Raw genomic sequence first — 27158 nt, 5'->3', positions numbered from 1 at the left:
TCCCAAAAACGAACCACCAAAACTCAAGACAATCCCACACCCCACACCACCACCTACAATCAACCCTAGGCCCCCATAAATAGGCGAAGGTTTTGAAGAAACCCCTACAAAACTAATTACGAATATAATACTCAAAACGAAAACAAAATATACTATCATCGTTCTCACATGGACTTAAACCACGACCAATGATATGAAAAATCACCGTTGTTATTCAACTATAAGAACACTAATGACCAACATTCGAAAAACACACCCATTAATAAAAATCATCAACAATGCATTCATTGACCTCCCCACCCCATCAAACATCTCCTCATGATGAAACTTTGGTTCCCTACTTGGACTCTGCCTGATCATACAGATCCTAACAGGCTTATTCCTAGCAATACACTACACACCAGATACAACAACCGCCTTCTCATCAATCACACACATTTGCCGAGACGTCAATTACGGCTGAATCATCCGATATCTACATGCAAACGGAGCCTCCATATTTTTCATTTGCCTTTACGCTCACATAGGCCGTGGCCTGTACTACGGCTCTTACATCTTCCAAGAAACATGAAACGTCGGAGTAATACTCCTAATCACAGTAATAGCCACCACATTCGTAGGCTACGAATTCACTAGAGGGGTTAAACAGCAGATAGAAGAACAAATCACTAAGCTGGAAGACAAAACAATGGAGCTCACTCAGACAGAGCTGCAAAATTAAAGAAGAATTTTAAAAAGTGAAAATACCTTAAGGGACATTTGCAACAACATTGAGCAGAGTGACATTTCTATTATAGGAGTCCCTGAAGGAAAAGAGAGAGAAAAAGGGCCAGAAAAATTATTTGAGGGAATAGTGGCTGAAAACTTCTCTAATCTGGGGAAGAAAACAGACATCAGGTCCAGAAAGCCCAGAGAGTTCCAAACAAGATGATGCCAAAGAGACACATATGAAGACATATTACAATTAAAATGGTAAATGTTAAGGATAAAGAGAGAATCCTAAAAGCAGCAAGAGAACACAACTTGTTACATACAGGAAAATCCCATAAGAATATCTGCAGATATTTCAGCAGGAACCTTACAGGCCAGAAAGGAGTGGCATGACATATCCATCACGTGGAAAGGAAAAATCCTCTAACCCAGAATTCTCTACCCAGCAAAGCTATCATTCAGAATTAAAGGAGAGATCAAGGCTTTCCCTTGATCTCTAAAGGACTTTATCACCACTAAACTGGCCCTGAAAGAAATATTAAAGGGATTTCTTTAAGCTGAAAAGAAATGGCATTAGTTAATAATAAGAAAATATACTAAAGAAAAAAATCTTATTGGAAAAGGTAAATATACAATAAAGGTAGTAAAAAATCACTTATAAAGCAAACGTAAAGATCACAAGAAAAAAGTAGTAAAATTAACTAAAATTATAATAATTAAGGAATGAATAAAATAAAATGATGTAAAATATATCATCAAAAATATAAAATGTGTGTGTGTGGTGGGGGGAAATAAAAAGACAAAATTTTGGAATGTGTTCAAATTTAAGTAGCTACCAACTTAAAACAGGCAACACTCAAAAATGTTATATGTGAACCTCACAGAAACCACAAGGAAAAAATGTATAGTAAATACACAAAGGAAAACAAGAAAGAAATCTAACTATAACACTAAAGAAAACCACCAATACACAAGGAAAGAGATAAAAAGAAAGAGAAAAAAACATAAAACAACAAAATGGCAATAAGTACATACCCATCAATAATTACTTTAAATGTAAATAAACTAAAGCAGCCAATCAAAAGACAAGAGTGTCAGAATGGATAAAAAACAAGACCAATTTACTTACCACCTATAAGAGACACATTTCATAAGAAAGGACACACACAGACAGAAAGTTAAGGAATGGAAAAATATATTCTATGCAAATGGAAATGAAAACAAAGCTGGAGTAGCTATACTCATATTAGACAAAAATAGACTTTAAAACAGACTATAAGAAAAGCCAAAGAAGAGTATTACATGATGATAAACGGGTCAATCCAGCGGGAATATACAACATTTATAAATGTATATGCACCCAACAGAGGAGCACCAAGATATAAAAGCAAGTATTAATGGACTTAAAGGGAGAATTTGAAAGCAATGCAATAATAGTAGGGGACTTTAACACCCTACTTACATCAATGGATACACCATCCAGACAAAAAAATCAATAAGGAAACATCAAATTTAAACAACACATTGGACCAGAGGGACTTAATAGCTATAGAGCATTCCATCCAAAGCAGGAGAATATGCATTCTTCTTAAGTACACATGAAACATTTTCCTGGATAGATCACATGTTAGGTCACAAAATGAGTCTCAATAAATTCAAGAAAAATCTTCTCCAACCACAATGGTATGAAACTAGAAATCTATCATGAGAAAAAAAAAGGGAAAAACCACAAAAATGTTGAGATTAAAAATATGTTACTGAACAACCAAGGGGTCTTTGGAGAAATCAAAAAAATACCTACAGACAAATGAAAACAGAAATATGACATAACAAAATCTATGGGATGCAGCCAAAATTGTTCTAAGAGGGAAGTTCATAATAATGAAACAACAACAAAAAAATCCCAAATATACAATCTAACTTTACACCTAAAGGACCTAGAAAAAGAAGAATAAATGAAGCCCACAATTAGCAGAAGGAAGGGAATAATAAAGATCAGATGGAAATAAATGAAAGTGAGACTAAAAAAAATAGGAAAGATAAATGAAACTAAGAGCTGGTAATTTGAAATGATAAAATCAACAAAACTTTAGCTAGACTAACCAAGAGAAAAAGAGAGGACTCAAATAAATAAAATCATAAATGAAAGAGACGTTACAAATGTAACCACATAAATGTGAAGGATCAAATGAGACTACTACAAATAATTATATGCCAACAGTTTGACAACCTAAAAGAAATGGATAAATTCCTAGAAACATAAAGTCTTCCAAGACTGAATCATGAAGAAATAGAAAATCTGAACAGAGCAATTACTAGTAAGGAGATTGAAACAGGAATCAAAAATCTCACAACAAACAAAAGCCGAGGACCAGATGGCTTCACTGGCAAACTCTACAAAACACCCAAAGATTTAATACCTATTCTTCCCTCAAAGTTAACACAAAATGTTCACAGATGACTTAATAATACTTATCTTCCAAAAAAACTGAGGAGGAGGGAAACCTTCCAAAGCACTTTACAAAGCCAGCATTACCCTGATATTAAAACCAGACAAGAACACCACAAAAAAGTAAATTTGCATGCCACTATCACTAATAACCACAGATACAAACCTCAATGAACTATTAGCAAATCAAATCCAACAATACATTAAAAATTGTACATCATGATCACTTGTGATTTATTCCAGGGAAGCAAGGATGATTCAACATCTATAAAACAATCCATGTGATATATCACATTAACAAAATGAAGGATTAAAATCATATGATCATCTCAACAGATGCAGAAAAAGCATTTGACAAAATACAACCCTCATTTAACTGTCAATAAAGTGGGTATAGAGGGAATATACCTCAACATAGTAAAGGCCATATATGACAATTTCACAGATAATAACATACTCAATGATAAAAAACTGACAGCTTTTCCTCGAAAATCAGGAACAAGACAAGGATGCCCACTCTTGCCAATTTTATTCAACATAGTATTGAAACTCCTAGCCACAGCAATTAGGCAAGAAAAGAAATAAAAGACACTCAAATCTGGACACAGAAATAAAACTGTCACTATTTGCAGATGACATTATATTATACATAGAAAACCCTGAATACCCCACCAAAAAGATGTGAGAACTAATAAATAAATTCAGTAAAGCTACAGGATACAAAATCAATATACAGAAATCTGTGGCATTTCTATACACTAATAACAAACTATCAGAAAGAGAGTTAACAATCCCATTTACAATTACATCAAAAGAATAAAATAACTAGGAATAAATTTAACCAAGTAGGTGAAGTATTTGCACACTGAAAACTGTAAGACACTGATGAAACAAAAAGACATATAAATGAAAAAATATTCTGTGCTCATGGATTGGAATAATTAATATTGTTAAGATGTCCGTATTACATAAAGCAATCTACAGCTTCAATGCAATTTCTATCAAAATTCCAATGACGTATTTCATAGAAATAGAACAGATAATTCTAAAATTTCCATGAAACACAAAAAAACCTGAATAGCCAAAACAAACTTGAAAGAAGGACAAAGCTGGAGGTATCATGCGTCCTGATTTCAAACTATAATACCAAGCTATGGCAGTCAAAATAGTATGGTACTGGCACAAAAACATACACAGACATCAATGGAACAAAACTGAGAACCCAGAAATAAACCCATACATATATGGACAATTAAGTTACAACAAAGGAGCAAAGAACATACAATGGGGAAAGGATAGTCTCTTTCATAAATGGTGTTGGGAAAACTGAACACCCACATGCAGAAGAATGAAACTAGACCACTTCTTACACCATACACAAAAATTAACTCAAAATGCATCAAGGATTTGAATGTAAGACCTGAAACCATACAATTCCTTAGAGAAAATGTTGGTGGTAATCTCACTGACATCAGTCTTAACAATTTTTTTTTGTGGATCTGACTCTAAAAGCAAAGGAAACAAAAGCAAAAATAAACAAATGGGACAATGTTAAACTAAAAAGATATTGCATGTGAAGGAAACCATCATCAAAATGAAAAGGCAACCTACTGAATGGCAGAAGATTTTTGCAAACCATATATCTGATAAGGGGTTAATATCCAAAATATATAAAGGACCCATAAAACACAACAATAAAAAACTAAACAAACCAATTCAAAAAATGGGCAGAGTCTGAATAGACATTTTTCCAAAGAAGACATACACAATATTAGAGGATGCTGGGATAAAGATATAAGGATTCTATACATACTATATTTGCAGCATTTTTGTGAGTTGAAATTATTTCAAAATAAAAAATTAAATTAATTAAAAAAAAAACATTTGGAGATTCTCAAGACACTGGCCAGCACTTTGCTAGATATGACTGAATTCTACTTTTATTAAATGACCTGAGCCAAAAATATATAAAGAGTAACTGTTGCCAACGGGGCAACTTACCACTTAAGCAGAGTATTCATAAAGTATCTGCTTTTCAGTAGCATTGCAGACCACTGATTTGCCATACAGAGTTAGCTGCCATGTGCAACCTCCTGATGCTGAGGCATTACAACCCAAGGCAATTAGAGCATTTGCAAATGAGAGAGCTCAACTGATATTTTTGGTGATGCCTGAGAATTGTAGATGGATACCTACTAATTTTAATTTCAAAATTGTAATTAAGAGAGAGCAGACTGTACAAAGTACAGATCAATGAGGTCCCAGGGAAAATTCTTACATGGATTATTAAAGGGGTACTTTAAAAGACAAAGCAGTACTCAGTAGACCAACAAAATTCATTAATTATAGTCATATTTGACTCAGTTTACTTCCTTCGTGGAAAAAGTTATTAATTGATTGGTAATGTTAATATATATAAAGGACAGTTAGACTTAAGTAAAATATCATTAGTCTTTTGTAATATCTTGTTGAAAACAAGGAAAAATATTGATGGAACACATGGATAATTACATGAATTTTTTTGTTAGCTTAATTCCTGACTGAAGTATTATGGTTAATGGGTTAGTATCACAATGGAAGGAGGTCCGAAGAGCTTTTGCTCTGCCAAGTCTGTTTAAAAAGAATATTTGTCAATGACACATTAGACTGAGAATCAATGGTACAGTGAGCACTTGCCAAAATCATAGTTGTTTTTATCTTTGCCACATGATTCCCACTATAAAGAACACAGTTTTCTGGGAAAGAAAAGGATGTTTGATGCAAAATGACCATGTCTATGCTGCCAGTGGCTGGACAAACAAATGAGATCCCTTCTTTTAGGGAGCCAGACAATTTGATTGTGTCAACTCCATTCCTTTCCAGCATCATTTCCCAATGTTTTAGTCACCTGACTTGAGCACGTGTACCCCTCGACTCTGGACTTAAAGTTGTAACAACTCCGAAGCAGCAGACATTTCATGCTTCTAGGTATGTGCACGTGCTTTCCACCTACATCACATGGTGTTAATTTACCTTATCAGTCAATCAATAATAACACATAAAATGTTTTCTCTTGTTATTGAGACAAAAATGTATTGCAGGCTTTTAAGCAAGTTTTATTCCAACAAATGAGTAGTCTACAATTTTGGGAAGATAAAACATTCACTTTTTAAAATATGGAGTACTAAGAATTCTTCAACTTTACTATCCTTTGATTACTTTAGGTAGCGTGTACTTATAAATTACAACCTTATAGTGCTTACAAGAATAACAAAGATTGATAATGAACTTACCAATACTTGGGTAACCAGGTGTAGAAGGGTCTCCTCCTGGATTCAGTGACACCATGAAGGTATCATAGCTAAGATTTGCAGTCTTCGGTAAATCACAAGGATCAATATACAGAAGAACACCTCCAAATCCAGCCTTTTCCAATAAGGAAAGCTAAAAGAGGAGAACAAATTATTTAAAATGTCCTCATATACATTTTTAGTTCATATACGGACACTTCATAAATGTGACTACAATTAGATGACTCCTTTTTTTGTTATTGTTTTCTTTTAAAATAAGTAGAAACTTCTGATTTTCTTATTATCAAAGTCCAGACAGAGATTTATCCTACTGGCCTCTTCCTTTTTCCTCTGTTCAACAATATTTAAGCTGCATTCTTATAATGTTTATATTTGATTTCAGTTGTCTGCATTTGGAATTTCTTCGTTTTTTAATTGTCCAAGTAGATTTGGAAGTTTTCACTTTCATGAGATTTACAAAAAATCTACCACAGACAATGTTCCATTGTAAAAGGAGAGCTGTTCTCACCATTATTATATTCTTCCCTAGAGCAGAAAACATCCAACAGTATTTTGATTTATTTTCTCCAGGGCTGAGACTGCCACACCAGTTGTTAAAATGTTGAAATCTTTCACACTGTTTGGCAAACAGCCACTGTCCTGAACCTCCTGAGGGCCCCCACTAGTCACTCTGGTCTCTGCCCTGGATGTCCCAGTCAGACATCTAAGATAGAGCAACTAATGGGTATTTACACAACAAAGTAGTGGGCCTCCTTCTACGTGGTCAGTTCCTGCTTTGTCTCTGTCATTAAATACTTTGAAAATATCCCGATTACCTCTATGAACATACTTAATGCAAAGGTTCCTCTCTGTTCTTCAGTAAGTACACAACAGACAAGAATGAAGGGGCAGCTGAACTTGACATCCCAGGTTCTCTTTGTTTTAACTTATTAAATTAATTTTGGTGGTAAAGATCTTATTCATCTTAGTGTGACTTACATGATTTGAAAAATAATAATCATGATTTTCTAATCCTATTTGTTTCCCATGACAGAGGAAAAGAATAATAATTAGGCAGTACTAGGGAATAACGGAGACTATGACTAAGAGTCATATTTAGTATAGGCAATTGCTGTTCATTGTGTGACTCTAGTTAACACCTATACTTCACTTCCCAGTTACTGCTTATGTTGTTTACTGAGTTTTATAGTGGACTAAGCAAGGCAGCAACTGTGTCCCAGACTGGACCACTCCATGAGAGTAGGAATCATGCTTACCCTTTGTAGCACTGTACATACACTTTGCACATAGCAGGCACATAGTAGGCATTTAAGAATATTATTAAATGAAAGAACAAATGACACAGATGCTATTATGGCACAACAGCTACCCTTAAAGAAAAGAGAGCTCTGAGAAAATATTTAGGATGTACTTTAACTGGAAAAATATAACATATAATTGTAAATATTACACAATTTTAACTACATACAGGAAATAACATGTAGAAAAATAAAAATTGACGCTTGATATAAGTATGCTATGTTAATTGCATCTTTTCAGCTCCTTTAAAACTGTTCGGTATTTTTCCATTTTTAAACAAGTAATGAACAAGTATGGATTTTTATAAAAGAAAAAAAAAACCTAACACTGAGAACCTAAGCTAAGTATAATGGACTCACATGTATACCTTCTATAAGAAACCACTCTGATCAGACTTCTTTTTTTTCCCCATCAATGTTTTAATGAAGATAGGGAAAGGATTCAGGGAGAGAGGAGGAATGAGAGACAGAAAAAGAAAATAATATGTGAATAAAGGGCGAGATTTAAGACTGATGCTCCAAATGCAGAGACTGAAGTCCTTAGGGAGGGTTTCTAATGTTTGGATGTTGAAATTGCTATTCTCAAAAAGAAAGATCAATGGAATGATTTTCAATGTTCTGTTTACTATAGGAGAATATATCAAGAAAAAAATGAACTTCTCTAGAAAGCAATTTTTAAAATATTAAAAATTTCTTTTTTTATTACTAAAGCAATTTGTGATCATTAGCAAGAAAGAGATACACGTCAACAAAACAAAACAAAACTAAAAAGCAAAAGGCAATCCCATTATCATACCTGTCAAGAGATTGCAAATGTTAACATGTTGGTGTTTCTAGATCCTTTTACTGGGGCTTATGCACATTCACACATATATTTACAAAATAAAACTATGATAAATACTATTTTGCAATCTTTATTTTTCACTTAACAGTGTATATTAAACATTTGTCCATGTTGATAAGTACACTTTTGTATCATTTTAATAGCTGTATACTGTGTATGAGTGATATAAATAATATTATATAAAAAGGCCATCAAATGTTATGTAACCAACCTCTGACTGTTAATCAAATTATTTAAAAAATTTTTATATTACATTGGAACAAAATTCCTTATATCTAAATCATTGCACAAACATCTATTTTAATGAAGTATAGTTTCACAGGTCGAATTTCTAAGTCAAAGTATTATTGTTCTTATGTTTTTTTTTGTAAACTAATTTCCATTTAGAAAAGCTATAAAAAGCTATAGTCTTACCTGTAGTATATGTATTTGTTTCCCCTCATTATCACCAACATTGAATATTATTACTTTTCAAAAGATATTTGTCAATCTGGCCAAAATTTATTTCTCGAAAGAGTTTTAATTATTAATGAAGTTAAATTTATTTTTGCTTGTGATTTTGGCAATCATTAAACCAGAATCCTACTCACATGCCTCCCACCCTCTTTTGTTTAACTCAAAGAACCACTAAGTGCTGAGCCGACATGATTCTTAAGTTTTTATGGGTGCTAAAATCTCAATAGGCATGAGGTATCTGAGATAGATGCTAGACTAGTAACCAAGAAATGGTCCTTAGTAACCCCGAGACACTTTTCTGTTTCTATACAGAGTCAGTCAACTCCCTTCAAGCTATGTCATGGCTTCACATCACCTGAAACACTTCTAATGCCCCCAGTCTCCAAAGTGAAATTTTATTAGTATTATTATTTTATCCTCAGTAATTAAAAAGGATTTGATGGATAACTTTAGTACCACTCGATTATGACCTGCTTGAAGACAGTAACCTTATACCTTTATTTTATATCCCTAGTGCCTAGTATAGTGCCTGGCAACAAATGATTTTTCTATTGTTGGGTTAATGAATAAACTAGTATATGTACCAATGAATGAATGAATGAAAAACATAGTGTATACAGGTACAAGTGTATTACATGAATGTTATTTTGCTCTACTGTTCACATCCACTGGCTGGAAAACTTATGCAATAAATTCTGTTGTGACATCTTACATGTGTTCATTAGAATGTGAGATAAGTATTAAGCCAGCTTGTTTCTGAAATAAAAATAAACATGTTCAACTAAGTGTGTTGTCTTTTTATACTTCTGTAAAAATACATATTAAAATAGGTCTATTTTGTTTTGATTTTTGTTTTATTTTGTTTTGTATGATGTTTTGTTATCTAAGAATAGTGATAAAGAGTGGAAACTAGCCCCCAGGGATTTGAACATGTGGATTTGTCTTACTGACAGGGTCTTGGAGATAAAATGTCTTTGACCAAGAAATATGATCTCATATTTCTTGCTGTGAACCATATTAATATATTTTTCCTTGTGTATAGTATATAAAGCTATCTGTTGCCAAATAACCACCTCTGAAATAAATGGTACTACAAATCCGTGGGCAGGACACAACAATCTTTCTGAAGAAAACTTACAAAATGAAAAGCTCCTTGGGAATTACTCATTCAGGGGTAGTAGTCTGGCACCTGAAAATGGTCCAACATAGGTTTATATTTCCGTTGCCTTGGATAGACAGCATATGTGAACTGGGTGGCTGCATGGTATTCAGATATTCAGGAAACAATCATTTAAAGAAAAATCAAAGCCAGGGACAGTAAAAGAGAAAGGACCCTTCTCTGATTCCAACCAAAACGCCTTTCTTATTCCAGGAGGATGCTGTTGCTATTGTCATTTAGACAATCCACTCCTTCAGTGTCCAACAAGGGAATACTGGCTGAATTGCACAGTTAGGCTCTAATCCATTTACAGATGCTCCCAAGTTGTTGACTCACCCTTTTGAACCCACTGAATGTGAGCCTTGATCTTTATTTTCACTGGTCACAATGCAGGAGATCCCTGAACTACCACCTGATATCAAGAAGCAAAGGAGAAAGCTTGTGGTTTCTCTGTAATTTAGCCTCTTCAAAACATTGGCTCAGTATTAGAACCATTCCTCTGGCCTCCATAGCCTAGAAAAGTTTCCTGAGCCTTTATGTGGAAAACGAGAACAAATATAACATAACGAGACAAACTTGGTTTTGCAGATAAAATTAAGGCCTATTGCTATGGGCTGAGTTGTGTCTCCCTAAGATTCATATGTTTAAATCCTAACCCCCAGCACACCTCAGAATGTGACTACATTTGAAAATAGGGCCTTTAAAGAGGTAACTAAGGTTAAATGAGGTCATATGGGTGGGCTCTAATCCAATGCAACTAGTGTCCTTATAAGAAGAGGGGAAGACATCAGAGGTCTGTGTACATAGAGAAAAAAGCACGTGAGAACACAGCAAAAAGGTGGCGATCAGCAAGCCAAGAAGAGAGGCCTCAGGAGAAACTGAAACTGTCAACACCTTCATCTTAAATTTTCAGCTTCCAGAACTATGAGTAAATAAATCTGTGTTTAAGCCACCCAGCCTGGAGAATTTTATTATAGAAGCCCTAACAAATTAATACATTCATATATGATAAATATCTGTCAAACTTTTTATAAAGATTCAGGAAAATCATGTGATTAGAATCTAGGTCTTCTGAGTCATCTTCAGGACAAATCATCAAGTATTAATTATACATCTACTATAAGCCAGATACTGTCTCACAAGTTATTTGCTGATTTTTATTCAAAGCATTTGATATAAGTCATTTCAATTCCCATTATATAGTTGCTGAAATTGTGATTCAGGAAGATGAAGAGCTTGACCTAGGGTCAGAGCTAATAAGTGGTAATGCCAGGGATCAAATGAGAGTTTTCTGAATTCAAGCCTAGCGATCTTTCCACTAAAGCACACCTTTTCTTTAAATTATACATCCATCCTTTACAAAGACAAATAGACTAGCCAAAGGGTGAATTTATAAAACAATCAGAGGCTTCTTGCTGTGATCTGCTTTCTGAGAAGATACTAAAATCAATATTGTGTGAATTGTATGACTGTTTATTTAGAATGCTAAGAAGAACTGGATTTTTACAAAGTGTCAAAATGGGAATTAACATGTATTAAAACAAGAGAATGTGGACATTTTAGATTGAAGATTTATGGCTATAATAACAGAAAAATAAAAATACACTTTTAAAAACCATGAACTAACATTTCATAGTACATTCTTACTCATTTAAATTAAATAGTTCTGGAACATGTGAAAAATAAAAACATTGAACACATAATATGTGATCATTTCTTAAGCAGATATTTTGACTTCAGGGCTCAAATTTTATGTTGTTCTTTCTTCTTGAAATTGTTTTCCTTATTAATAGGTTTGTTGTTTGGTCCTTTAATTATGTATTGTATCATTAGGATGCCATTAAAGAGATTTGTAAGAATCCTGTTTGCTTTGTTATATTTTGGAAGTAAACTCATCTTTCTTTGTCAAAAAAAAAAAAAAAGACTATTATGGTGAGGAATATTCACTGTAATCAGACTGAGTATATCTGAGGCATAATCACAGCATTCTTTTTTGATTTCACTGAACACCTTTACTTGGATTTTAAATTGCTTTACTTGATGTATCCAAAGTTATTTAAATAATTCTAGTGAGATTAATAAGAAGCAATGACCCTCTGCTTTTGCAAAGAAAAAACATGAAGTTATTCAGAAAGTTAAGCCTGTTGTCAGAGTTCTAAAAAGAGTCCTCAACTTTTATCACTAGATTACAGGGGAGGGAAAGAAGGAGGGAAGAAGGGAGGGAAGGAAAGAAGGAAAGGAAGAAGGGAGAAAGGGAGGGAGGGAGGGAAGGTGTCTTATTTTCTAAGGTATTATCATGCATATATTTTTGTGCTTTAAACTAATATCTCATTGTAGCCTATGGGATTATTCTTATTTCACAAATGAAGTAATCATGAGATAAAGAGGATTTTATCAAGATCACATAGTTAATCACAGATTTCAGACTAAACGAATGTGTCCTCATAGTTTATTTTCCTGTGCTTCTCCCATTAAACCATATTGTTTTCAAATAATGAAAAAAATTGTGACTGCATTTTTTTGTTTTTTAAAGTTCATATTACATTATTTGACAGCCTTTGCAATGTGTGCTGCATGGAAAAAGTCTAAATATTTAAAAAAATCTTTTAAAATATGATGTTATTTTTCCAACTATAGCTTCAAAATATTGAGGAGAATGCTATAATTTATTTTCCCACTCCTCATTTTTCCTATCAATTGTGGATCCACCTATGCAGTATAATCCATTGCTCCAGGTTCTAGGTTGAGAATACAATGATAGAGCGGGGACCAGCAAACATTAACCTAAATCGTTTTATTTTTAGGGAGAGGAAACACAGTGGCCTGGGGTATTTTCCTCTGCATAGGTGGTTCATAACCTGAAAACACTAAAGGGTATTTGCCCTTATCAATTTATCTAACATGATTTCAATACTGATAACCAATATTAAGAAAAAAATATACAGTTGTTACTAGTAAATATGTTGCTGATATTACCAACTGCATGTACATCTCTTTCCCTTTGTAGACGTACTGTTGCTTTTCATGTTCAAAAGGAATGGAAAAGAATACTAACACTATATATATTTAAAAATGAAGTCATAAAGACATAAGCTTCTAACTTACAAACAATATTTTTTGCGCTTATATATGGGAATATATGAGAGAGGAAGAGACAGGCAGTGGAGAAAGAGAGTATAGTCTCACATAACTACATGAATGAATCTCTGAGATTATGCAATTTTCTAGTTGAATAAACAAGATCAAGAAAAAAGTTAGAGCTCTTCACATCATTTAGTCTTTGAAAATGTACTATTTTTAAAAAAATTTAATATATGCTACAAATGTTCTTAACTAAGAGCATATTTAACTAAAGCCATAATGAATAGAAATAAACCCGTGTATAATACAAAATAAAGATAAAATATTTCTACAAGTGAATCTATATACAAAACAGAAACAGACTCAGACATAAAAAACAAACTTATGGTTACCAAAGGGGGGGGAAGGGACAAATTAGGAGTATGGAATTGACAGACATGAACTATACATGAAATAGATAAGCAAGAAGGATTTACTGCATAGCACAGGGAATTATATTCAACATCTTGTAATAACCTATAATGGAAGGTAATAAAAAAAACTTAATCACTATGTTGTACGCCTGAAACTAACACAATACTGTAAATCAACTCTACTTCAATAAAAAATAAAATATTTCTAAAGATATCTCAGAAATTATTATGCTTACTGACAATTTTCTGATGTTTCAATGTGTTGATATTAATATTTAATATTCTTATTTCTACTGCCTACAAAATTGCTTCTTTAACAGAAATATTAAACAGACCTCCCAATTTTCTTATACATAAAAAGAAAAAAAAACATTGGTGGCTAGATGTATATATGACATTCAATCTTTTCTAAATTTACAGCATTATGACTCATGATATAAAATTTTTAAAAGCAAGTCAAGTTCTGGGAGTGTCATTTTTTAGCTAAAAATTTTATATGTATCTTCTCCAAGGTGGGTGGATGTGGAAGAGACACACGAGAGAAAATTAAATGAATATTAACATAAAAAAGACTATGTCAAATTACTTTTAAAAATTTACCATGGTAAAACTTCTAATCTTGCACTACCTGCGAGTGTTACTTGATATCTGAAGCTGTTAGGAATACATCTGAATTTATCGAATTATTGTTCTGTAGCTTGGTTTGTAAGCAACATGGTGGATGAAAAGAATAGCAAGACTTGAAGTGGACCAGCCATTAGGTGACGGGTGCTGGGCACGCCACTGAAAAGTCACAAGTTCAATTTTCTCATCCATAAAAAGAGATGACATTTGCCCTGCCAATCACACAAAATGACTGGTAGATTCAAAGGAGGTAATGTGTCTGAAGGATTTTGAGAGTGTAAAATGCTACATAATGTGTGAGGGTTTTTATTTTCTCTTGTTTTTCAAGGGAATGATAAGGAAGAAGAGAAGGTAGAGAACGAACAAGGTTGATAATTGAGGGAATGCAATTTCTTTGCAATTGTCTGTGGTTAGATAATGGTATCAGGGAAAAAACAAAAACAACTAGTTAATCTGAAAAAAAATTTTTTCTTGACATAAAAATGATGACATTTCATGAATTTATTTCCAAAAGTAAATATTCATATAACTTTAAAATACTCTTCCACTGTCTATCACTTATTACCAGGCTGTTTTTTGTATGTTAGATTGGAGGAACCATGAATAAAAAATCCTAAAATACTCCAAGTCATAATTTTTTTTCCAAACTGCAGTAGGCTGTTAAAATTTTTATAATCCCATTACTTAAAATATTAGCTTGTATATTTAAAAATTAGGATGATTATTACATTTTCCTTACCTATCAAGGAAACATTATTTTTGTTATTCTATTAATTTTTTCTCCATTAAAAAAAAAGGCAGTCTACTTCACAGAGACAATTTCTCAACCTCTCCTGAAATTAATTCATTTAATTATTCAAAACCTGAGATTTTAGCCAGGCATAGGATTTGTAACCAGATGTGAACAGCTGAAGGATGTTGTTACTCCAGGACAAGGTATAGGATTACACATACATGGACATGGATTCTTTGCAGCTTCTTTTAGGAAGCAAACCTGATGCATACGTCTTGCAGAGAATTTAATCAGAATAGAAATAAGTTCCATATTATCCTTTCTAACGTCATTAATTAGAAAGATTTATACTTGTCAAACAAGGGTCAGAGTGCACATCTCTTGTCCATGCAGTTTACAGATCACCATTTGCTGTCTTTGCAATCCTGTCTGGTAAAAATTGACAATGCCTTCTTACAGTGCAAATCCATCAGGGGTCACAGCCAGAGTTTCCATTTCCCTGGCCCTGGAAAGGCTTTTGATTTTCTTGAGAATCACTACTCCCTTTTCGGTAAAGAAAACATTATCTATATATTCAGTCAGATTTCAGATATTTTTAAAATAGATAAGATATCAAAGATGCATCTGACTCTGAGTTACCTTTCAAAAACTATAATAACTGTTAAATCAACCTGTTACATTTTTCCTTATCTTATATACAATATCTTATCTAAGAGTATAGTTCAAAGTGTTATTTCAATGGACTATATCCCAGGTGACTGAGGTAACTATTGCAAACTTCCCCCACTTCTTTCTCTCTCTTTTAGTACTATATTAAGATAAAATGATGGGCAGAGGACATGTCCAGTTTAATGCCTGAGTGCATGGAAAAAAACAAAGTTACTTTGGATGCACTGTTCTCAACTAGCTCCAACGTGTTGAACAGCATTAAAATACCACTGAACAAAAAAGACACAGAAAAGAAACAGGTGTGGAAAACTGGGAGAGAAAAAAACATTATCACAACTGGTCTTATGGTTCATTGCTTCTTTCCACATGGGTTCATCACAAGGGAACTTAAGTCTCTCTTCTCTTGTGAATGTTTTCCTATATAGAAATATGTATCCCATATGAATACATCTACATTTTATTGAAGCAATACTTAAGGAAAAGTGATTTTTTAAGCCAACAAATCTACTTTCCTAGGCATTTCTAGAACCTTTAAAAGCTATTGTGCACGTCAAATAGGAGTAAATAATTACTTTGTTTTCTCTTTTAATTGAACATGTTGTGATAACAGATTTATTTGAAAGTGAACGTAATTTGTTATAGAATAGCAGCTTTTATAAATGGAAACTTCTACAACAGAATATGGTGAGATGTTTAAATATTAACCAGACATACTGCTCACTCTCTGCGCTAAATTTCAGAAACTTAATACAAATTAAGTACGTACTTTATTGCTGGATCTTGCTTACCCGTGGTAAGAAATCCACAATGTTCAATTCTAATTAAAAATGAAATTGAACTGCAATTCCCTGGAAACAAGGGCTGATCAGACTCAATAAGCTTTACTTAATTGAATTGCTCATAGACAAAGAAAAAAAATGCTTACATTGTAAGCGAAATACATGCTTCCAAATCTTTTGCAATTCTATTATATTTTCTAATGTTCACAGCTGATTATATCCCATATGTATGTTTCAAACTATTTAAGGGTCCAGGAATATACCACTTACCTTTATCTTTAGTATTCACCTCTTCTATATGCATAATTACTAGGGCTGCACCATAAATTACATACTTAAACATTTTTTTTTAATTTTCAAAGAGATATAAAGAAAACTATTATTCTTCATTATATTTCTTAAATTGGATTAGTATTTTTAAAAAGGATTTTCCCAAATGCCTGGCTAATATTATTTAATTATCACAACCACCCCAGGAGACTTTTGAGATTACTCTCATTATTTTTCTTATTTGTATTTGATTTTTGTTTCTTCAGCTTAAGAAAACTGTGTCTCTGTGAGGTGTTGTGATTTTTCCTATGGTTATGAAGCTTGTAATAGTGAAAATAGAAACAGTGTTTTTAAACTAATAGGAAAACTGAAAAAATAAACTGAACATGAATGAAAAGTATACTGGTGAGCAAAGAGCAGAGCAAATGATTCCTTACTCCCCTCTCTTTGTGTTTTCAATTGTTTGAGATCACAATGGTCCCAACATATGTAAGCCCAGAAATGAAATGGCTTTATCTTCAGAAACAATGTTCTTTGGATATGAGGTTGCATTAAGGAGCACTGATTCTAGAATAGTCCTAGACAATAACTCTATGTAGCTCTGGACGTCTATGTAAGAAGAGACATTGCAAAAATTGGAATTGCCCAGCAATGAAATAAATACGAAGACTTCGTCAAGAGATAGAGTTTATGAAGGAGAAGTGTCCATCTGTCAAGGAATTCATAGAAGTCACCCTGGCACTGAGCAGAAGTTTATCTAAATCCATTTCTCTAAGAGTACGTGCCTTGTACATGTCAAATAAATAAGACAAATGTGATAATACATGATAATATTTTGAAACAGGTGTATGCAAAATAGTATCATTGTCATAATTAATACTGCAGTATAATTTTTATTAGAAGATCTCAAACATGTTTAAGAGAATTAAAAAATGTGTTCATGTAATAAAGTTGGATGAACACATTAAATCAGAAAATAGAAAAATAAAGTAAGATAAACAATGAACATTAAGGTAGAAGAAAAAATTAAACATATAAATTTTTTTTTTACCCTGAAAGGAAATGAATTATCACACTAAATCAGAGATGTTTGAATTGAATCAAAGGGAATAGTAACCTAGCAATATGTTTTTCTTTTTTTTCTTTTACAAGAAACTTCCTTGAAACTAAACAAGATTGGAAAAAAAGAAGATAATCAAATAGACATCTGGCCAACTAAAAAAGGCAGAAGAGGCAAATTCATATAAAACATCTGAAATTAAAAGCAATTTTAATTAAGATTTGGAAACATGTATTTCTTTAACATCGTAAGCCTTTTACTTTATGAGAAATTCAATTATTTTGTTTCAGAAATAAATTAAGTAAATTAAAGAATAAAAAATACACTATAGAATGATAAAAATATCAAAGAAATAGATAAAGGATATGGCATAAATCTGAATGCACTAAACCACAAAATGGCAAAATAAAAATACAGTATAAGACATGCAAGATAGAACCCTACAAACAGAATTATATGAGAGATCTACCTCTTTCAGAATTAAAAACATTCCAAGAGCCAAATATGTATGAATATACAGGAATTAAATAATTAATTACTGAACTTGAGATAGAGAATTGCATTTCTCACAGAGCACACACCTACCCACCAATAATCATTTACATGAAATTTGTCAGAAACAAAACCTTTTAAAAATTCTAAAACCTAGACTTTTATTCGCCATATATTTACCATACTCCAATCAATTTGAAATTAATAGTAAAACCATGAACAAAATTAATTTATTCCTAAATAACTATGGATCAGAGAGCAAGTGAAAAGCAATAAAAAGTAGAAAACATAATAATGAAACTTTTGGGATACAGTGGAAATTACATTCAGCAAAAAATTTATAGTTTGTATGGTTTACCTAGGAACTTAGTTCTCATCTTAATAAATGAGAAGAAAAAACACAGGGAGGACCTTCAAGATGGCGGAGGAGTAATACATGGAGATCACCTTCCTCCCCACAAATACATCAAAAATACATCTACATGTGCAACAACTCCTACAGGACACCTACTGAATGCTGGCAGAGACCTCAGACTCCCCAAAAGGCAAGAAACTCCCCACGTACCTGGGTATGGCAAAAGAAAACAGAAAAAACAGAGAAAAAAGAATAGGGATGGGAACTGCACCTCTGGGAGGGAGCTGTGAAGGAGGAAAAGTTTCCACACACTAGGAAACCACTTCACTGGCACAGATGGGGGGTGGATGGGGGAGAAGGTTAAGAGCCACGGAGGAGAGTGCAGCAACAGGGGTGCAGACGGCAAAGCAGAGAGATTCCCACACAGAGGATCAGTGCTGACCAGCACTGACCAGCCTGAGACCTTGTCTGCTCACCCACCAGGGCAGGTGGGGGCTGGGAGCTGAGGCTTGGGTTTTGGAGGTCAGACCCCAGGGAGAGGACTGGGGTTGGCTGCGTGAACACAGCCTGAGGGGGCTAGTGCGCCAGAGCTAGCCAGGAGGGAGTATGGGGAAAAATCTGGAACTGCCTAAGAGTCAATAGACCATTTTTTCAGGGTGCACAAGGAAAGGAGATTCACCACCTAAACGAGCTTCAGAGATGGGAGAGAGCTGTGGCTATAAGCTCAGACACCAGAGATGGGCATGAAATGCTAAGGCTGCTGCTGCAGCCACCAAGAATCCTCTGTGCAAGCACAGGTCACTATCCACACCTCCCCTCCCAGGAGTCTGTGCAGCCCGCCACTGCCAGGGTCCCATGATCAATGGACAACTTTCCCAAGAGGACACAGTGTGCCTCATGCTGTTGCAACGTCACACCAGCCTCTGCCACCGCAGGCTCGCCCCACATTCCATACCCCTCCCACCCCTGGCCTGAGTGAGCCAGAGCCCCCTAATCAGCGACTCCTTTAACCCCCTCCTGTCTGGGCAAAGGACAGATGCCAGAGAGCGACCTACATGCAGAGGCAGGGCCAAATCCAAAGCTGAACCCCAGAAGCTGTGTGAAAAAAGAAGAGAAAGGGAAATTTCTCCATGCAGCCTCAGGAGGAGCAGATTAAATCCCCACAATCAACTTGATATACCCTGCACCTGAGGAATGCCTGAATAGACAACTGAATAATCCAAAATTTGAGGCAGTGGATTTTGGAAGCAAATACGGACTTGGGATTTGCTGTATGTGACTGACTAGTTTTGGATTTTTATGTTTATCTTAGTTTAGTTTTGAGTGCTTGTTATAATTGGTGGATTTGTTTATTGGTTTGGTTGCTCCCTTTTTTAAAAATCACTTTTCTTATTGTTTTATTTTAATAATTTTTTTTATTTTAAGAACTGTTATTTATTTAATTTAATTAATTTATATATTTATTTTCTCCCTTTTCTTCTAAGCCATGTGGCTGACAGGGTCTTGGTACTCCGGCCGGGTGTTAGGCCTGTACCTCCGAGATGGGAGAGCCGAGTTCAGGACACTGGACCACCAGAGACCTCCTGGCCCCATGTAATATCAATCACTGAGAGCTCTCCCAGAGATCTGATCTCAATGCTAAGACCCAGCTCCACGCAACAACCAGTAAGCTTGAGTGCTGGACACCCCATGCTAAACAATTAGCAAGAAAGGAACACAACCTCACCCATTAGTAGAGAGGCTGAGTAAAATCATAATAAGCTCACAGACACCCCAAAACACACCACCGGACACAGTCCTGCCCACAAGAAGGACAAGATCCAGTTTCACCCATCAGAACACAGGCACCAGTCCCCTCCACCAGGAAGTCTACACAAGCCGCTGAACTAACCTTACCCACTCGGGGAAGACACCCAAAACAATGGGAACTATGAACCTGCAGCCTGGGAAAAGGAGACTCCAAGCATAGTAAGTTAAGCAAAATGAAGAGACAGAGAAATACACAGCAGATGAAGGATCAAGGTAAAAACCCAACTGACTAAACAAATGAAGAGGAAATAGGCAGTCTACCTGAAAAAGAAGTCAGAGTAATGATAGTAAAGGTGATCAAAAATCTTGGGAATAGAGAAAATACAAGAAACGTTTAACAAGGACCTAGAAGAACTACAGAGCAAACAAACAATTAATGAACAACACAATAAATGCAATTAAAAATTCTCTAGAAGGAATCAATAGCATAATAACTGAGGCAGAAGAACGGATAAGTGACCTGGAAGATAAAATAGTGGAAATAACTACCACAGAGCAGAAGCAAAAAATTTATAGTTTGTATGGTTTACCTAGGAACTTAGTTCTCATCTTAATAAATGAGAAGAAAAAACACAGGGAGGACCTTCAAGATGGCGGAGGAGTAATACATGGAGATCACCTTCCTCCCCACAAATACATCAAAAATACATCTACATGTGCAACAACTCCTACAGGACACCTACTGAATGCTGGCAGAGACCTCAGACTCCCCAAAAGGCAAGAAACTCCCCACGTACCTGGGTATGGCAAAAGAAAACAGAAAAAACAGAGAAAAAAGAATAGGGATGGGAACTGCACCTCTGGGAGGGAGCTGTGAAGGAGGAAAAGTTTCCACACACTAGGAAACCACTTCACTGGCACAGATGGGGGGTGGATGGGGGAGAAGGTTAAGAGCCACGGAGGAGAGTGCAGCCACAGGGGTGCAGACGGCAAAGCAGAGAGATTCCCACACAGAGGATCAGTGCTGACCAGCACTGACCAGCCTGAGACCTTGTCTGCTCACCCACCAGGGCAGGTGGGGGCTGGGAGCTGAGGCTTGGGTTTTGGAGGTCAGACCCCAGGGAGAGGACTGGGGTTGGCTGCGTGAACACAGCCTGAGGGGGCTAGTGCGCCAGAGCTAGCCAGGAGGGAGTATGGGGAAAAATCTGGAACTGCCTAAGAGTCAATAGACCATTTTTTCAGGGTGCACAAGGAAAGGAGATTCACCACCTAAACGAGCTTCAGAGATGGGAGAGAGCTGTGGCTATAAGCTCAGACACCAGAGATGGGCATGAAATGCTAAGGCTGCTGCTGCAGCCACCAAGAATCCTCTGTGCAAGCACAGGTCACTATCCACACCTCCCCTCCCAGGAGTCTGTGCAGCCCGCCACTGCCAGGGTCCCATGATCAATGGACAACTTTCCCAAGAGGACACAGTGTGCCTCACGCTGTTGCAACGTCACACCAGCCTCTGCCACCGCAGGCTCGCCCCACATTCCATACCCCTCCCACCCCTGGCCTGAGTGAGCCAGAGCCCCCTAATCAGCGACTCCTTTAACCCCCTCCTGTCTGGGCAAAGGACAGATGCCAGAGAGCGACCTACATGCAGAGGCAGGGCCAAATCCAAAGCTGAACCCCAGAAGAGCTGCGGCTATAAGCTCAGACACCAGAGATGGGCATGAAATGCTAAGTCTGCTGCTGCAGCCACCAAGAATCCTCTGTGCAAGCACAGGTCACTATCCACACCTCCCCTCCCAGGAGTCTGTGCAGCCCGCCACTGCCAGGGTCCCATGATCAATGGACAACTTTCCCAAGAGGACACAGTGTGCCTCACGCTGTTGCAACGTCACACCAGCCTCTGCCACCGCAGGCTCGCCCCACATTCCATACCCCTCCCACCCCTGGCCTGAGTGAGCCAGAGCCCCCTAATCAGCCACTCCTTTAACCCCCTCCTGTCTGGGCAAAGGACAGATGCCAGAGAGCGACCTACATGCAGAGGCAGGGCCAAATCCAAAGCTGAACCCCAGAAGCTGTGTGAAAAAAGAAGAGAAAGGGAAATTTCTCCATGCAGCCTCAGGAGGAGCAGATTAAATCCCCACAATCAACTTGATATACCCTGCACCTGAGGAATGCCTGAATAGACAACTGAATAATCCAAAATTTGAGGCAGTGGATTTTGGAAGCAAATACGGACTTGGGATTTGCTGTATGTGACTGACTAGTTTTGGATTTTTATGTTTATCTTAGTTTAGTTTTGAGTGCTTGTTATAATTGGTGGATTTGTTTATTGGTTTGGTTGCTCCCTTTTTTAAAAATCACTTTTCTTATTGTTTTATTTTAATAATTTTTTTTATTTTAAGAACTGTTATTTATTTAATTTAATTAATTTATATATTTATTTTCTCCCTTTTCTTCTAAGCCATGTGGCTGACAGGGTCTTGGTACTCCGGCCGGGTGTTAGGCCTGTACCTCCGAGATGGGAGAGCCGAGTTCAGGACACTGGACCACCAGAGACCTCCTGGCCCCATGTAATATCAATCACTGAGAGCTCTCCCAGAGATCTGATCTCAATGCTAAGACCCAGCTCCACGCAACAACCAGTAAGCTTGAGTGCTGGACACCCCATGCTAAACAATTAGCAAGAAAGGAACACAACCTCACCCATTAGTAGAGAGGCTGAGTAAAATCATAATAAGCTCACAGACACCCCAAAACACACCACCGGACACAGTCCTGCCCACAAGAAGGACAAGATCCAGTTTCACCCATCAGAACACAGGCACCAGTCCCCTCCACCAGGAAGTCTACACAAGCCGCTGAACTAACCTTACCCACTCGGGGAAGACACCCAAAACAATGGGAACTATGAACCTGCAGCCTGGGAAAAGGAGACTCCAAGCATAGTAAGTTAAGCAAAATGAAGAGACAGAGAAATACACAGCAGATGAAGGATCAAGGTAAAAACCCAACTGACTAAACAAATGAAGAGGAAATAGGCAGTCTACCTGAAAAAGAAGTCAGAGTAATGATAGTAAAGGTGATCAAAAATCTTGGGAATAGAGAAAATACAAGAAACGTTTAACAAGGACCTAGAAGAACTACAGAGCAAACAAACAATTAATGAACAACACAATAAATGCAATTAAAAATTCTCTAGAAGGAATCAATAGCATAATAACTGAGGCAGAAGAACGGATAAGTGACCTGGAAGATAAAATAGTGGAAATAACTACCACAGAGCAGAATAAAGAGGAAAGAATGAAAAGAATTGAGGACAGTGTCAGAGACCTCTGTGACAATATTAAACGTACCAACATTCAAATTATAGGGGTCCCAGAAGAAGAAGAGAAAGAGACTGAGAAAATATTTGAGAAGATTATAGTTGAAAACCTTCGTAATATGGGAAAGGAAATAGTCAATCAAGTCCAGGAAGGCAAAGGCCCCCATACAGAACAAATCCAAGGAGAAACATGCCAAAACACATATTAATCAAACTATCAAAAATGAAATACACTTTCAGCAGAAACTCTGCAAGCCAGAAGGGAGTGGCATATTTAAAGTGATGAAAGGGAAAAACCTGCAACCAAGATTACTCTACCCAGCAAGGATCTCCTTCAGATTTGAAGGAGAAATTAAAACCTTTACAGGCAAGCAATAGCTAAGAGAATTCAGCACCACCAAACCAGCTTTACAACAAATGCTAAAGGAACTTCTCTAGGCAGGAAACAGAAAAGAAGGAAAAGACCTACAATAACAGCCCCAAAACAATTAAGAAAATGGTAACAGGAACATACATATCGCTAAGTATCTTAAATGTAAATGGATTAAATGCTCCCAAAAAAAAGGTAAAGACTAATTGAATGGATATGAAAACAAGACCCATATATATATACTGTCTAGAAGAGACCCAGTTCAAACCTAGGGACACATACAGACTGAAAGCGAGGGGATGGAAAAATATTTTCCATGCAAATAGAAATCAAAAGAAAGCTGGAGTAGCAATTCTCATATCAGACAAAATGACTTTAAAATAAAGATTACAAGAGACAAAAAAGGACACTACATAATGATCAAGGGGTCAATCCAAGAAGAAGATATAACAATTGGAAATATTTCTGCACCCAGCATAGGAGCACCTCAATACATAAGGCAAATGCTAACAGCCATAAAAAGAGAAATCAACAGTAACACAATAATAGTAGGGGACTTTAACACCCCACTTTCACCAATGGACAGATCATCCAAAATGAAAATAAATAACGAAACACAAGCTTTAAATGACACATTAAAAAAGATGGATTTTATTGATATTTATAGGATATTCCATCCAAAAACAACAGAATACACATTCTGCTCAAGTACTCATGGAACATTCTCCAGGATATATCATAACTTGGGTCTCAAATCAAGCCTTGGTAAATTTAAGAAAACTGAACTTGTATCAAGTATCTTTTCCGACCACAATGCTATGAGACTAGATCTCAGTTACAGGAAACAAACTGTAAAAAATACAAACAAATGGAGGTGAAACAATACGCTACTAAATAACCAAGAGATCACTGGATAAATCAAAGAGGAAATCAAAAAATACCTAGAAAAGATTAACGGTTAAAACACGACAACCCAAAACAAATGTGACACAGCAATAGCAGTTCTACAAGGGAAGTTTACAGCAATACAATCCTGCCTCAAGAAATATCTCAAATAAACAACCTAACCTTATCCCTAAAGCAATTAGAGTAGGAAGAACAAAAATAACCCAAACTTAGCAGAAGGAAAGAAATCATAAAGATCAGATCAGAAATAAAATGAAAAGAAATGAAGGAAATGATAGCAAAGATCAATAAAACTAAAAGCTGTTTTTTTGAGCAGATAAACAAAATTGCTAAATCACTAGCCAGACTCATCAAGAAAAAAAGGGAGAACTCAAATCAACAGAATTAGAAATAAAAAAGAAGTAACAACTGATACTGCAGAAATACAAAGGATCAAGAGTGATTACTACAAGCAACACAATGCCAATAAAATGAACAACCTCAAACCAGACAAAGATGTCACAAAAAAAGAAAACTACTGGCCAGTATTTCTGATGAACATAGATGGAAAAATCCTCAAGAAAATACTAGCAAACAGAATCCAACAGCACATTAAAGGAACATACACCATGATCAAGTGAGATTTTTCCCAGGAATTCAAGTATTCTTCACTATACACAAATCAATCAATGTGATACACCATACTAACAAATTGAAGGAGAAAAACCATATGATCATCTCAATAGATGCAGAAAAAGCTTTCAACAAAATTCAACACAAATTTATCATAAAAACCCTCCAGAAAGTAGGCATAGAGCGAACTTAACTCAACATAATAGAGACCATATATGACAAACCCACAGCCAACATCATTCTCAATGGTGAAAAACTGAAAGCATTTCCACTAAGGTCAGGAACAAGACAAGCTTGCCCACTCTCACCACTATTTTTAACATAGTTTTGGATATTCTAGTCACAACAATCAGAGAAGAAAAAGAAATAAAAGGAATCCAAATAGGAAAAGAAGCAGTAAAACTCACTCTTTGCAGATGACCTGATACTATCCATAAAGAATCCTAAGGATGTCACCAGAAAAATAATAGAGCTAACCAATGAATTTGGTAAAGTAGAAGGATACAAATTAAAGCACAGAAATCTCTTGCATTCCTACACACTAATGATGAAAAATCTGAAAGAGAAATTAAGGAAACACTGCCATTTACCACTGCAACAAAAAGAATAAAATACCTAGGTATAAACCTACCTAAGGAGGCAAAAGACCTGTATGCAGAAAACTATAAGACACTGATGAAAGAAATTAAAGATGATACAAATAGATGGAGAGATATAGCATGTTTTTGGATTGGAAAAATCAACATTGTGAGAATGATCATATTACCAAAAGCAATCTACAGATTCAATACAATCCCTATCAAACTACCAATGGCATTTTTCACAGAACTAGAGCAAAAAATTTCACAATGTGTATAGAAACACAAAAGACCCCGAATAGCCAAAACGATCTTGAGAAAGAAAAATGGAGCTGGAGGAATCAGGCTCCCTGACTTCAGACTGTACTACAAAGATATGGTAATCAAGACAGTATGGTACTGGCACAAAAACAGTAATATAGATCAATGGAACAGGATAGTAAGCCCTGAGATAAACCCACACACATATGGTCACCTTATCTTTGAAAAAGGAGGCAAGAATATACAGTGGAGAAAAGACAGACTCTTCAATAAGTGGTGCTGGGAAAACTGGACAGCTACATGTAAAAGCATGAAGTTAGAACACTCCGTAGCACCATACACAAAAATAAACTCAAAATGGATTAAAGATCTAAATGTAAGGCCAGACACTCTAAAACTCTCAGAGGAAAACATAGGCACAACACTCTGCCATAAATCACAGCAAGATCCTTTTTGACCCACCTCATATAGAAATGGAAATAAAAACAAAAATAAACAAATGGGACCTAATGAAACTTCAAAGCTTTTGCATAGCAAAGGAAACCATAAACAAGACCAAAAGACAACCTTTAGAATGGGAGAAAAGGGTTTCCCTGGTGGCGCAGTGGTTGAGAGTCCGCCTGCCGATGCAGGGGACACGGCTTCGCGCCCCGGTCTGGGAAGATCCCACATGCCGCGGA

General features: G+C 35.8%; 1 protein-coding gene across 16 annotated transcripts in view; it reads right to left on the bottom strand.

Annotated features, from left to right (window-relative positions):
• The window catches only part of NAALADL2 (N-acetylated alpha-linked acidic dipeptidase like 2), a 1565958-nt gene that overhangs the window by 586883 nt on the left and 951917 nt on the right, over nucleotides 1–27158 (bottom strand). For all 16 annotated transcript variants that reach the window (XM_055083873.1, XM_055083848.1, XM_055083869.1 and 13 more), the window contains one exon: nucleotides 6433–6583. In XM_055083873.1, coding sequence (XP_054939848.1) covers nucleotides 6433–6583 — 151 coding nt within the window. The remainder of the gene's footprint in view (nucleotides 1–6432; nucleotides 6584–27158) is intronic.

This window comes from Physeter macrocephalus, chromosome 1, assembly GCF_002837175.3.
Source record: "Physeter macrocephalus isolate SW-GA chromosome 1, ASM283717v5, whole genome shotgun sequence".
NCBI lineage: Eukaryota > Metazoa > Chordata > Mammalia > Artiodactyla > Physeteridae > Physeter > Physeter macrocephalus.
The sequence above is the reverse complement of the archived record's forward strand: the minus strand, read 5'-3'. Positions and strand labels throughout refer to the sequence as shown.